Below are 15,231 nucleotides of genomic sequence, written 5' to 3'. Positions count from 1 at the left end.
AACGGGTCGAACCTGATCTCCTGTTCCAAATTTCCCGAATAAAATCGACTAAGGTAAACATGTTTCGCTAATAAACTCGATTACGTTTAACTTGTTAAACTCTGAAAGGAAAAGTATAATACGTAGGAGTGCTGGTAGGCAACATGTTCTGTTTTGAATGTATAATAATAAGTAAACTCACTAACCAATTCGTGAGTTAAAGAATGATGGGGATAGCACTTGAAACATCAAAAAGGGATATTGTACCTTATATAAACAAGATGTTAAATGAAAGCTTCAGCTTCAACCAAGGGGTGTGTCTCTCCATTCACTAAAGAAGAAAAAAAAAGTATAAATAATGATGATCATACTGATTAATGTTACATATTTAACATACTAATATAATCCAAGTCGGGTCATCCAAGTTAGCAACCCATCTGCTTTGACAGGCCAGGTTGGCTCAATGTCAAAAAGGTTTTGATAGTGAGATATGTGCTTGGTTCTAGTGCTCACAGGGTTTGATTTGCTTGATATAAACCGCGTAGTGTTATAATACGTTAGTGTATCAAGAAATCAAGAAGTACAATATCTCTTGCCAAGATGCGGGAAACCATTCAGGCGGAGACACGTGGACGTATTGACAACCGTTAGATAATGATTGATATGTTGTTCATTACAAGCAATATTCAAATTCAGAGATAAAAGGACAACAGTAGAGATCGTTTCTTGTTGCCAAGGCATGATGATCGAGATCATGGACAAACGATCATGATCTTTAACGGAACATTTCCTTCTCTTTTAAATCTCTAATAAAAGAATAAGTTTACTGTTTTTTCTTTTTTATTGATTTAGAGATAGAGATAAACTATGTAAAAGCGGAGGCCCCTTGAGCATTAAGAAATTTAACTAAAAAATCTTTGATGCCCAGGTAGAAGACCGCGTCAAACACATCGAATTTATCTTCTAACCATTAAACCTACCATAAAATGGAAATGATGAGCCTTTAAAGCCAACCTCTGTTAGTGGAGACCATGTTCAGTTGTGCGAGGTTAACCTTCTAATTGTGGCAGTTGAGTTCAAATCACCTGAAGGAAACGGTCAGAAAATAACGGAACACGACTTCATTTGACTGTAAAAAAGAAAAGGCGGTTAGAATACGCGGAAAAACGAGGAGAGAGTGAGTGACTGTCAGAGAGCGGGAAAATAGGAAGGTTCAAATTAAGAAACCTTCTAAGAGAGAGAGAGAGAGAGAGAGCAGCGCAGATAGATATGAAAAGGTTGTTGCTCACGATGATCAATTTGACGATCACGCTCACGTCTGGCTTGCCATTCTTGATTCTTGATAAGGAAACCTTTGTTACGTGAGGACTGGGAAAATGGCGATGCCCATGTCTTTGATTCTTATAAATTGGAGGCTCCTTCCGAGTTTGGGGTCACTGAGCATTGCTTCATTAAGTTTCAGGTTCTCTTTGCTTCGGTACCCACAACAGAAGAAGAAGAAGAAGAAGAGGAAGGAGAAGAATGGAGATTGATGTGAGGGAAGTGTGGTATTGGAACCTTAGAAAAGAGATGGCTACGATTGCACGCTTGAAAGATTATTTTCCCTTTGTGGCTTTTGACACAGAGTTCCCTGGCTTCCTTGTGTCTTCGTCTTGGAAGGCATCTCCGGATGAGTTATACGCCGACATGAAATCGAATGTAGATGGCTTGAAAGTGATTCAAGTTGGCCTCGCCTTATTCGACGCCTGGGGTAGGCTTCCGTTCTCGAGGCCAAATCGTGCTGTGGTGTGGCAGTTCAACCTCTCCGATTTCGACCCATCTTGTGATCGCCACTCGTCTTCCGCAGTCGAGTTTCTGAAAGAGAACGGCATCGATCTTGAAGCGACTCGACGTCAGGGGATCAAATCCATGAGGCTCTGCCGAGAGTTTTGGGCCGCAGGATTGCTGGCCAACCGTCGTCTTGTTTGGCTTTGCTTCCACGGGAGCTATGATTTTGGGTATATGTTAAAGCTGATTGAAGGTGGGAAGCCGTTGCCCCTTACTCGACACGAATTCATGAAGAAGGTGAAGGCCTGCTTTTGCAATATATACGATCTGAAGTACATCGCTAAGTCTTACGATGAACTTAGGAGAGGTAGGCTGGGGCTTTGCAAGATGGCTGAAATTCTTAGAGTTAAGGATTACTTGGAGCGCTCTCAGGAGGTGGATGACAAACAAAAAGTGGGGAATCACAGGTACCACCAAGCTGGATGGGACAGCCTAGTTACTGGCATGTCCTTTTTTCGGCTGCGAACGATTCCTGTGGTTCAAGCTCTGAAGCATAGCTCCTGTGAGCTGCGAGCAGTTGATTACTCAGGTTTCAACGCGGTGATGAGGGATTCTTATGGGTCGATTTTTGACATAGAGGCTAAGGTGGGTAACCCAGTCTCAGCGTATTAATTCAGCGCAGCAGAATGAGCAGCAGGGGAGAGGTGCATGTAGCTACTGTTCATGAAGCTAACCATCCTCTGTTGCTGCTCCCCACGTTGTGTTGTTCCACTGTAGAGTATTGACGTGTCTGTCTTTCACTCCACTCTGGGGATCGAGTGTTCCTGTTAGGAAGTTAAGTCACATGTCCTCCTGTTTGTTGTTGGCATTAACATCAGTTTACGTTCAATTCTTTTGTGTACAATGTACATCTCTGTCTCTCTCTGATGTATTGGAAGGACGGAACTGTATATCAGGATGTTTATTGCCAAGATTTTGCCTAATATACAAGCTTATGCTCATGAAACGGTGGTCTTATATTGTAGCTTTATGGGGCTTCAAAATATCATTGGGAGGCCCTTGAATACCTAGGGAAGTGCTTCTAACTAAGAGCCGAAGTCATCCTTCCCTTCAATTAATGGTATAGAATCAGAAGTGGGTTGGAAACTGGGACTTTTTCAAGCAGGCTTTTAAGTATCATACAACCTGCAAACAGTTTGGCCATATATACAGAAGCGAAATTTCATCTTGCATCTTAGTAGGCCTGGGTAGAAACTAGAAACTTCAAAGATAATTCACAGGTGGTCTACTGTCCCAGTGAGCTAACATGACATGGTTGGTTTTTGGCTTCTAATATACAAGATGTTGGTGTTTATCGGTTCAACTATTTTAACTTTTAAGGTTGAAAACAATGAATAAAAGGAAAAGTTTTAGTGTCCATGGTTCTGTCCACATTATGCAAACTTCAAATTTCAAAACACCCAAATCAAACTTCATAACCAGATTTTGGCAATAATCATGGCCACTAAATCATCAGCTTATTAGAATGAGTTAAGTCTATTGTTGAAGACGACTTAAATGTCATCTAGAATCCCAGTCATCCAGCCACACCAACTGACACTCTTTGATGCTTGCATATCATTTTTCGTCTATTACATCACATATGAGATTGTATAATATCACATATGGCAGCACTTGAACAATAAGAGAGTTGCACAACCTTATCTGAGTGACCCAGTGTACCTGACCCAGTGCTGAGTCATATAATGAAGAGTGTTGCATCTTGGATTGTGGAGTCGTTAAGGTCATGTAGAGGAAGTACTTAAAAGACTGGTCCTGCAGTAAATACTAATACCTGAAAGCCACCATGCTACATTATACAAGTGGACCATTTCGACACTCATTCCATATTCTATTGTTTAGGACAATGTTATTACTAGGGTATCGCATCATGTATTGGTCGGGCAAACCCATATGCCGTATCGTAACGTATCGTAAAATTAATTTTTTAATTTATAAAAAATATTAAAAATTATAAAAAATAGAAAAAAATCAGAAAAATTCTAAAAAAATCTTACAAAACAAGCAAAAATCAGAAAAAATCAAGAAAAATGTATTTAAAGGAACATTCATCATTCATGTATATGAAGTATGAACTATGAAATATGAATATGAATAACACATTCCAAAATAAGAAATCAGACATTCAAAAATCAAAATAACATACAGCCGAAAAGTATTCGATTACATCACAATTCATAAGTTTAAAAGTCAAAACATATAGACATAATTATCACCTCTGTTGTTACCTCCATGCGAATACCTTCTTCCAACCAGAGCCCATGGTGCCGTCGATTGAGATCAAAGAACGTTGCAGTAACAAGGGTTGGAGATGCTGGTCGGACACATTTGCAAGAATGACAATTGAGTGGAGTGCTTTATTGAACTTTAACATGAATAAAAGCGCTTATAAAATAGTGTCCCACGTTTCCTTATTTCTTCATTTTTTATGCATGTACATAGTTTATTCCATACTTATAAATAATAACGTCTCAGAGTTTTAAATGGCGAGGTTTTTCTCAGGTATAATACGGTGGGCCTAAAAAAAAGAAAAAATATGAAAAAAATAAGGTAAATTTTTAAAAAATTTAAAAAGAAAGGAAAATAAGTAAGTGAGAAACTAATAACACAGACATTACAAGATAAGTAGATTTGCAACAAATAAAAAATAAAAAATGAAAAAAAAACTGCTTGGCATTAAACAAACTGAAAAAAGAGAGAAAAAAACACGTTAATTCGTTTTTAACGTTTTTCTTCAAAAAAACGTGCTTTTTAAAGTTTTAAACAGCCATTTACTTTACAGCGTTTTTTTCATGTTTTTCCGAAAAAAACACATTTTTTGTGACTAGGGTCCGACCAGCATGATATAAATTAATATAAATTCATGCTACATGTTAAAAACCACGTAGCTAAGGTCGGGGCGGGCGGGAGGGAGAGGTTCTATGACTGATTGCCAAGCAAGTAACTCTTGGAAATTTTGAAGTTCTAATTCAACAAGTGACCATAGATTGCAGCAGGTCGATGATGGTACAGCCAGGCCCGTCACATTCAGAGTGGTTCTCTATTCTCAAATTGGGTCTCCAATTACCCAAGTTTTGAGATCTTTCAACTTAGAATATGTAAGAAGAAAATGAGATTTTTACATGCACCAAAGGGCAAAATACGTACTTTACTAAACTTCAAGCTCCATTAGTCAATCAAGATTGGACATTACAGAAGGAGGACTCCTAAAACCAGATCTGAATCTGAAAGATCCAGCATTTGCATGCAAGCGGCTTGAATCCTTGCCGGATTGTTTGAAACTCTGATAATGAGTAACTGCATGCAAAAACAATCCAACTAAAACATTAAATCTTGTTTTCTTCACAAATTTGGACTGTGTAAATCCAAAGTTGGGCTACTCGTCGAGAAGACTAGACCCATTGAATTTCCCAGCTTTCCCAATTTTATCTCGATATCCATATAACTTCTTCTTTGTTTCAGTACCAGAGAGGAGAACTTTTTCTAGCTCAGTTTTTATTTTTTTTTTCTCACCGACTGCTGTCAAATAACAAGCCCTTGAGAGATTTCATGAGGCATCTGTTTTCATGTCTATGAAGGGCAAGCAAAAAATTTACTTGATTTTCGTTATGCTAATGTAAGTCATAAGGATCGGAATTCAAACAGAGCAAAAAAGAACCAACATTTCAAGAAAATTATGAGGATAATATCAGAGAATATGAAGATAATGGAAACAAGCAGCGCTATCATAACTCAAAATAGTTTCCTAAATCAAAGAGATGATTCAGAACGCTGTCGATATGGAGTAACTATTGAAACCAAATCCTCTTGCAACTATTGAAACCAAATCCTCTTGCTCTATTTACCATTATCCAAGGTAATAGAGCTGTATTGGATTGTGTTATTCTTCTGTGTTATTTTATAAAAAGCTCTCCAAATTACTAATGTTTAGTTAAAGAAATAAAGAAAAGAAAGCAAAATTTCCATAGAGGCTTACCTGCTATTATATTTTCAAATGAAGCCTCACATTTCTGATTTCTTTTTGTAAACAGCTTCTTGATCACTACCATGAAGAAACGACGATTTGATTCAAATTTATGGCATTATGGCAGGTAAAACTTGGAAAACTCTATTCCTAATTGGCTATAAGAAATCAGCGTTCTATAGGATACTCAAAATCGTTGAAATACGCATGAAAGTATGCTCCCATATTGTTAAAAAGAAAGGCTTAAAGAGAAAACTCTCCAAATTACTAATGTTTCTTCTTGAAAATGAAAGAAGCAAACACATAGGTGCCCTCTTATGGCGGAGAGGGTAAGCTGGGCACACCATTGTGTTAAAATCTAGTTACTTGGGACTCACTCCTTCATTTTCATTATCGTTCTGTGACTTAGTAGGTCGGTGTCATGAATTTAGGGATGTCAATATATCCATTTGAATTGGATTTCTGATCAAATTGTTTCGAAGATATGGAAAAAAAAAAATTAATGTCCAATTAAGAAGTTGGATGTGATTCAGATTTAAGAAATAACATCGGATCGGTTTCATATGTATATAAATATCTGAAAGGATTTGGATTTGGATTCGGATCGAGTTTATTTTTAAATAAATAATTTATATCCAATGCTCTTACATTTTGAAAATTGGCTGGATTCGGATATGAATGTAAAAATCAGATTCAGATCGGATTCGAATTGTGAAATCAGATTTTGGATTTGGATACAAACTTTTTTAGTAGTATTTGGACCCGAATTCAAATCCCAATATCTGCAAAAGCGGTTAAAGTTAAGAGTCTTGACATCCCTATCAATGATTCGGCCTGGGTTTTGGAAGCTATATTATTTCTAAAGAAAAACCATAATAACTTGTCATATTTGAACATATAAGGTTGTAGAATGACTAAGATTACTCGCATAATTCAGAAATCGTTCTCCATAACAGTGACCACCTCATGAAAGCTGAAGAGACTATTGGTTGTTCATAAGAATTGCTTCTTGGGCTTTGTGCTTAAGTGAATACCTATCCTTTTTCCAAGTTGAACTATATCCGGCCATCAATTCTTCCATTCCGGTTTACATTTAGCTTTCCACCACACTAGCGCGAGTATCTGCCTGTAATGCTTAAGTGATTGCAGCAAGCAAGCAGATCACGTGCATGCTAGCTGCTGGTGCCGCTGCATGCCTTTGCTGGTTCCACTGCTGATCCTGTGTCTGTGATCTCTTTCTCTTCCAATTTCAGGAGCTTTGCATGCATGTCAGTATAAGGACAAGCTGGCTTCTGGAGATGCTAGAGCTCTATACATAAAGGACCTAAATTTTATCCTTCTATGTCGTGTTTATGATTCTTACGAATCTATGAGGAATTTTTATATAGGCCATTATCTTCTAGTAGGGTAACATGACTCAATGCGCTGAACAGAAACCCAGTTCCTTTTTCTTTCAGAAATGGGTAGAGTATGAACAGCCTCATGAGCTTCAATATGAGAGAGAGGGAGAGAGAACCAGCGTCCACAGGCTGGTATATGGATTTTCCCATGCATTCTGTTGAGAAAAAGAAGGATGGAATCTCTGCACAGTGCCCAAACAGGCCTTGTACAACACCTCCCAACCCCCCAAATCTGACCTTGAATTCAGGGTGTTTTATATGTGATGTGGATTTAAGATCTGCTTTACTGAGATCACTGAGGATCTTTCAAAGCACACTTTTAATGCGGCATCATATTTTAGATCAGAAGCTATCAAACGCTACCATTGATTAAGAAGAGTAGTTGAAATTTTCTTGGTAGCTCAAGTTTGGCTTCTCCAATCAGGAAGCTTAAGACATATTACTTCTCCATTAATTTGGCTCCCTTTGCTTAGTTGTCTCTTCGATAGAAGTTAGATAAATTAGAAATTTAACAAAAATGTTCATATTTCTGTTCTTCAACCCGTGTTCCTATGCAGACACAGCGTCAAGATAAGGAGCCCACTCCAATATGTATATATATGACATGCTCAGGTCAGGTCGTTTTGGCTCTGTCTTCCAGCCTTAGCCAGATCAGGTCAGGCACCGTGCAGCCTTATAGGAAAAAGTGACAAGACCAAGAAGAATCAAATGAGGTTCATGGGCTCTAATGCAATGCAGCTCCACTACTTGACTCTCCATTCTCACCTGACCTGACCTACATATATTTAATTAACCAATGGATCATTTCAACAATATTTTAATCAAAGTAGGATGATCACCAACAATGTATTGGCCATTTTTACAGTGAAACCTACATATATAAAAGGCCTAGGCCTCAAACAAGTTAAAGAAGCACAGTCATAGCGTCCAGCCTACTCACAACTCAGCACAGAAACATCAGTAACATCAATCATCAAGTTTAAGAAAAAACTTAAAGAAATGGCGTCATGGGGAGCCCAAATTTTCATACATATCTCCTTGCTGTCAGTTCCACTGTCAAGCAGACAGAAGAAAGGCTTCCACTGATCAGCTTTTGCAACCAAAAGACTGAGTTGCTCTGTTCTTTGATTTGGATGGTTCCATGCATTGGTAGGAGATCTTTGTCCTCTCCTGGGGATAGATTGCCTCAACACACTGACTGACTCCTACCAAGAAACGATTAGAAGTAGAAAAGAGAGGAGCATAGCTCCAGCGGCTGATAAATACTCAAAACTGCAACTGTACATGATCTTGTCCTGGAACAAAGGATCAGCCAAGGCTGTGGTGTCCATTTTTCTGTTCTGGGGATCTGCGGAAGCTTCTTTAATGGAGATCATTCGGGGCAGCTCTGCTTAAGTAATACGGTCATCTTGTGCCATTAAAGTTTGTGTTCTACAAGAAACAAAAAAGGTAGGTGATGTCTTCCAACATTTTGCCAGGAAATTCGAATCGTTTAATTTTTCCCCGAGTCAAATCAATGTGGCTGCGGCCGGATCGGCGAACCGGTTGTTGAATTGATTCTGATTTGGCAAAAAACGTTTAAAATATGCTTTCTTGTAAAACATAATAGCGAAACACATAAAAGCTTTTAAAAAATCAAAAATTGAAATATTTAAAAAAATTAGATCAATTTGATTGAGCCAATCCGGGCCTGTTCTCACTGGTTATCAGCAACATGAAATCTGCAAGCACCATTATCAGTGTTCTCCTGAAATATACACTATTCAGTATTTTGAAATATGACGAGACTCTCGACATTCTGGAGCAAGTCAATGTTGTATACCAACAGAATGAACATCATCAGGTTTCCATGAGAATATGACTAAAAGGTGATAAAATTCTCATGATACTATATGCTCATAACAATTAATGTTCTGCTAGTCTCCTATAGATTTTCAAAAGGGCTTCCCTTTATCAGAATTCTTGAATTCTGCATGTCGTGTTCTTCATCGTATTCTTTTTATATTTAAAGAGCATTTATATTTGTTGATGTAGAAAGAAAAATGGTACCCTTTTTCGGAGGGAACCCAGTGGCTGAGCGAAAGGCCAAATCCCCTTCTTTGGGGTTTAGAACTGCTTCAAGAGTGTCATGCATGTCACTGTTTGCAATTAAGAAGAATAGCACGTATAGAATTACAGTACACCTTTCAAGAGTGTCATGCATGCCACTGTTTGCAATTAAGAAGAATAGCACATATGAGAATCACACTGAGAACGCGTTGACAACATGTTACCTAGTCCAATCAGTTATGCTATGCCGGGACAGCTAGCTAGCATATCTTAGAAGATTATTTTCTAAGTGACAGACAGGCCAACTGAAAGAAGGTACGTATACAAGTGACAGATACCAAAATGAAAGTGAAGAAACAAAAGAAAAAAGGAGTTGATTACTGAAGACCACTAGGCGCTAGCGGTTGGTGCGTGCTTCCATCGACCACTGTCTGCTTACATCCATAGAAGAAACAACAGAGTGTGATCAAACGAAAAGACAATGAAGATCTGTCATATGAATCTTTGGTGTTTTTGCTCTTCCTCAAGAAAATTTTCAAAAACACGTACAACTTTTGGAAGGATAACAAAAAAAGTCACAAGTTTCGATATATATTTTTTCTTTAACAATAAATTATGCTTACTCAATGGAAACCACTTTTAACGTAAAACTTCAAATGTCATATACTTATATATGCTTCTAAGGTTTTTTACTTGCTTCAAGGCCTATGTAAACCTATGGTATCTCCTTCGACCACTGTCCGCTTACATCCATAGAAGAAACAAAAGAGTGTGATCAAACGAAAAGACAATGAAGATCTGTCATATCAATCTTTGGTGTTTTTGCTCTTCCTCAAGAAACTTTTCAAAAACACAGACAACTTTTGGAAGGATAACAAAAAAAGTCACAAGTTTCCATATATATTTTTCCTTTAACAATAAATTATGTTTACTCAATGAAAACCTTTTTCCTTTAACAATAAATTATGCTTACTCAATGGAAACCACTTTTAACATAAAACTTCCAAGGTCATATACTTATATATGCTTCTAAGGTTTTTTGCTTGCTTCAAGGCCTATGTAAACCTATGGTATCTCATTCGTCCACTGTCCGCTTACATCCATAGAAGAAACAAAAGAGTGTGATCAAACAAAAAGACAATGAAGATCTTTCATATCAATCTTTGGGGTTTTTGCTCTTCCTCAAAAAAATTTTCAAAGACACACACAACTTTTGGAAGGATAACAAAAAGTCACAAGTTTCGATATTTTCCTTTAACAATAAATTATGTTTACTCAATGGAAACTACTTTTAACGTAAAACTTCCAAGGTCATATACTTATATATACTTCTAAGGTTTTTGGGTTTGCTTCAAAGCCTATGTAAACCTATGTATCTCCTTCGACTCCGGTGTTCGATATTTTATTGCACCACCACATGCACTTTCATATTAAATGAATTGGCCCAAATAAATAGTTTGTGTGGAAATCTCCAATTGGGGAGCTGCTCGTAATCTTAAACTTGAGCCTGAGACTTTTATTTCCCGACATAGGTTATAATTTTATTGAAAATTACCAATTAAAAGGCTTGCTATCCATTCATCCCAGTTAAAATATGAGTTATGGTAGAAAATTTACAATTCTCTTTTTTTGCCATACTAATGGAGAAAGTTTTTTAGTTAATTAATCAGATGACATTGTTCGGATTATGTAAATTTTCTCTCCTTCCTTTGCAATTTAACATGATTTAATTTGAGACAACTTGTCATAAAACTGAGGCCTGTAGTAGGAAAACGAGAAATAAGTGGCCAAATTAATTGGAATTCTGGCAAAAAATTAGGACCTTCAATATAAGTGGTGAGCTACACTTGGGACAGTTGATATGGTTGATACATTGTCTCACATTCATGGGGTGAAACTACAGTTCCACATATATTCAATTTGCATCCTTAGCAACCTGCCCAACTTTAGGAATAGAGATGACCAAGATCATGAAACCCAATTGTTCATTTTGAAGAGAAGTAGTCTAGTGCAATATGATCACAAAGAAGTTGTTTGGTGTCAGCATTTCTCATGTTTTCATGGGCTCATTGTAGAAATATAGACCTTAGATCTAGGGGCCTATTACACATGACTTCAAGGAATCTACGAGATTCTTTGGTAGCAATAGTATTGTCTAAGTGTTTTATGAATCTATTCAAAAAGATATGGCATATTCACGTAACACTTGTTCTAATATTTTATGAACCTGGCTTAAAGACGGGAGCAAATTCATAAAATACTCGAGAGTGCTAACGGCCCATGAAAAGTTGTTCGGTCCGTTCGGTCCATTCTCTGCATAATGTCGTGATAGTATCTGTTCTGCTAGTGCAAACACGGGCCATCTGGAGGACGCATTAGTTTATCCCCTTCCTGTAATGCCATAAACAGAATATCTTGTCCCTGGCGTTCTAGGAACGGGACGACAAACTTGGTTTATAAGTTTCACATATTCAACAATAGATGTATCAGTAACTTGACACATAGGTGGAGAAGAAGAGTAATGAGTTGTTGTGTTTGACTATATATCTTGGTCTTGTGTATACCAAAATATCTTCCTTATACCAAAGTATATTAGGATTTAGCACTTCTAAGTATATACTTATAGAATTCAAATTTCTGCCTCCGTATCCCGCTCCCCAGCAACTTGCTTTATACACATTTCACATGCATGCAAAAATAAAGAGACAGAGATAAAGCCAAAGGCATTCAAAGATGAGATAGTAAAAAAGAAAGAAAGGACAAAAAAGCAAATGAATCACTTTAGACAGAGCTGCTGCATAATTTTGCCAGGGAAATTTCCCAGGCCATGACAAACCTTTATGAAGAATAAAAATCATCATTCAACGCATGGGAAAAGAAAAAAAGAATAAAAAACAGATGCCAATAACTCTATGTTGGTTTTTTCTTTTTGTTCTTTCCCCTTTTGCTGCGGATAACTTCAGGTCCTTGTGACGCACAACAGATCCGGCGCGCTGCCGTAATCGCCATTCAAATTCTTGCATGCAACTGCATAACAATATAACAATATATATATATATATGCTAATCGTATGGATTTGGACCTCTAGCTAGAAAACTTGTAAATCCACTCTTTTGTCAGTCTATTTAGATGCAGAAATAAAAGTTTAGATGGAGCCGAAGACGTATCTGAAATAACAAGTCCTATAAATTTTAAACTAAATCTGATCAAATCGCAGGATATTATTTCAGAGCTCTTAGGATGCTGTGGTTTTTCCTGGTTTGCAACTCAGGAAACTGCATTCAGGTTGAGAGACTTTGTTTTCATTAGCAGCATAAAATCCTGAGATTGTTTTTTTTTTTTTTTTTTTTGGCTTCTAGAGCTTGCAAGAGAATTGAACCAACAAAATTGGGTTTTTAGTAGCTGCTAATCCGATAACATATCTTAATGGTAACAAACTGTTACTGTCTCTTGAATCTGTTCAATGAATTAGATATGCTTAATCGATTCATAAAACAATCCCAATTTGTTATTGTTGTCAAACAGATGGCCTTCTAAACATATACCATAATAACTGAAATTACCAGACAAGGCCAAGGCCTATAAATTTCATTTCAAGAACATAATTCTAAAAAAAAAGAAAAAAAGATGTAATTCATTCGCATTGGATACTTTCTCTCCATTTTTACCACTTGACCCGAACAAAAGGAACCCATTCAGCGATAAGCGCTTAGAAAAGTAAGCCCGTGACACCTAAAACCATGCTACTTCCGTAGAAGTCTTTCATTAGGAAAAGGCTTAACCGGAGGTACAACCTCAACCTGGCTCGGTTCTCATAAGAGTAGGGTATGTGGTTGGAACTGGTTTGTTGAGATTGGGACCAGCTGCGCCTTGGGGTTCGCTGGTGGGCTCGACTCCCGAACCCACGTGGTATCGCACCAAGGCGTAGCCTCACCAGTCCACCCGGTCCACTCCAAGCAGCACATAAAACTAGCACGGTACAAAATTGGTACTTCACGTTTGGCTCCAACAATTCTCTCTATATTTCTTTTGGTTGTGGAAAAGAGGACATTTAGACTCCACCACCTTGGTTTGGTATACCGTGCACTGATCCTACAGCTTTCTCTTAAGAGCGCAAACACAGTGGTTCGTTTGGTACACCGTGCACTAATTCTATAGCTTTCTATTTAAGAGTGCAAACCGAGTCGAGCTCGTGTGAATTCATTTGTATGAGTTGAGTCGAGCCCGCGTAACTTTAACTGGACAAACAACTCGAGTTTTAACTCATTCTCGAGCTCAATTCGTTTATTAAATGAGCCAAACTTATGCAGATGAGTTCGAATCAAGTTTGAGTTAACTTAAGTTGTTGTACATTCATACTAAGCTAAATGGCTTTGGATTATGAAAAACTCAAAGCCACTTTCTCTTTTCATCTTCTCATCTGAAAGGTGGTTTTATGAAAAAAAATGTATAAATATGGTGTGTATCCAAATTAACTGTATTCGTTTTACTTTTATCGAGCACATTTGTATTGTATCGTGGGCTTATCGAGATATTAATTATATGTAGATTTTTCTGAGACGTCAATTCACAAAAAAATCACATGATTGCATGGGAAAGGGTAAAAAGTTTTTGCCTTGGAAAATTTTTGAGGCTACGCTACAAAATGATAAGGTCAGTTGCTTGTGATTAAAAAATATATGGGAACAGTATTTTTTAAAGAGACTTCGTTTTACTATTCTCTAACAAAGGAAAAAGTTATGAGGAATTTTTTAATGAAAAGTTAAACCTTAAGATCTTTAGAGAAGGGAACAGCTTCCGAAATTTACCAATTTCATGAGAGGTAGTATGTTTCATAAAAATTAAGACAAATTTATGAAACGTTACGAGTGTTTCATGAAATTGTGGTACATTTATAAAATGTTAGAATTAGTTTTTTTTATGAATCTACCTCAATTTTTAAATGTTCAAAACTTTTCAAAAATCAGACATAACACACTCTAAAAAATAATTATGTCTGCAAGAACCAATTTGGTAGATAGTTAAATTGACGCACGAATTATTATAAAAAAAAAAAAAGTGATGTTGAAATTTTATTTATTAATGGAGATGGGTGGTGTGGTGAATATATATGGTGTATGAAGTACCCAACGGGAGAAAATCAAGGGGTTCAGTCATCGTCCGGACCTCCGTATAGACTTAAAGACAAACCCATTTCAGTATCAAAGGTACGATCGGTCCTCGGTGCCGACGTTTACATACAAAAACACCTACATCTCAAGGCAAAATTAGATTCAGGCAGAGAGGATTGATTGAGACTAGTGAGCATGGGAATATTATTTATTTTATCTATAACCGGAAACATTGCCAACATTTTCGTTTTTTCTTGATTTTTCTGGACATGCATCGTTCTCAACTCTCTTCTGCACACAGTAAAACTCTAGGACCGTAAATATTGCCACGGATTCTAGATTTCAGATTCATGGATCTCAAAGATTTTAGATTCTTTTTTGAAAGCTACGTGAATTACACTTAGAGATGCTAATATAATCTCGTATTTAGGTACATGTATCAATCCCAAGTGGGGATGTATCGGATATACCCTATGAAACCATTAAAAAAAAATCAGATATAAAAAGAAATTTAATATCCTGTTAAGAAATTAGATCAGATTCAGATTTTAGCAATGATATGGTCGTATTTGGATATATATATTATCCAATTGGGTTTTGATATGGATCGAATTTTGCTTTAAATAAATATCCTATTACCAATATTCTTACATTTTGAAAATCAGCTATATTCGGTTCAAAATTCATATTCTGTAAAAATCAGATTTGGATTGTAAAATTGGATTTTAAATTTGAATTTGGATAGGACTTTTCTTTGTTCGTATACAATCTGAATTCAAATATGTGAGTATCCGAAAAAGCATATACAGTTAAGGATATATTTAATTTGAATATGATTCGTTAACATCCTTAATTCCAAATTAGCTTCATGTTTTGTTTTTTGAAAAAAAAAAAAAAAAAA

General features: G+C 36.8%; 1 protein-coding gene across 1 annotated transcript; it reads left to right on the top strand.

The window, feature by feature from the left end:
- The first annotated feature begins 1,269 nt into the window (after nt 1–1,269).
- LOC116253188 (probable CCR4-associated factor 1 homolog 11) lies at nt 1,270–2,736 on the top strand. Its single transcript, XM_031627959.2, has one exon. It carries the CDS (start codon nt 1,501–1,503, stop codon nt 2,416–2,418), a length of 918 nt encoding a protein of 305 aa, XP_031483819.1. The 5' UTR covers nt 1,270–1,500; the 3' UTR covers nt 2,419–2,736.
- The last annotated feature ends 12,495 nt before the right edge of the window (nt 2,737–15,231 follow it).

The sequence above is a fragment of the Nymphaea colorata genome, chromosome 4 (genome assembly GCF_008831285.2).
Source record: "Nymphaea colorata isolate Beijing-Zhang1983 chromosome 4, ASM883128v2, whole genome shotgun sequence".
Classification (NCBI taxonomy): domain Eukaryota; kingdom Viridiplantae; phylum Streptophyta; class Magnoliopsida; order Nymphaeales; family Nymphaeaceae; genus Nymphaea; species Nymphaea colorata.
The sequence above is the reverse complement of the archived record's forward strand: the minus strand, read 5'-3'. Positions and strand labels throughout refer to the sequence as shown.

Excerpts from the sequence above, each read along its gene's own strand:
- LOC116253188 (XM_031627959.2), top strand. The coding sequence starts at position 1,501 with ATGGAGATTGATGTGAGGGAAGTGTGGTATTGGAACCTTAGAAAAGAG.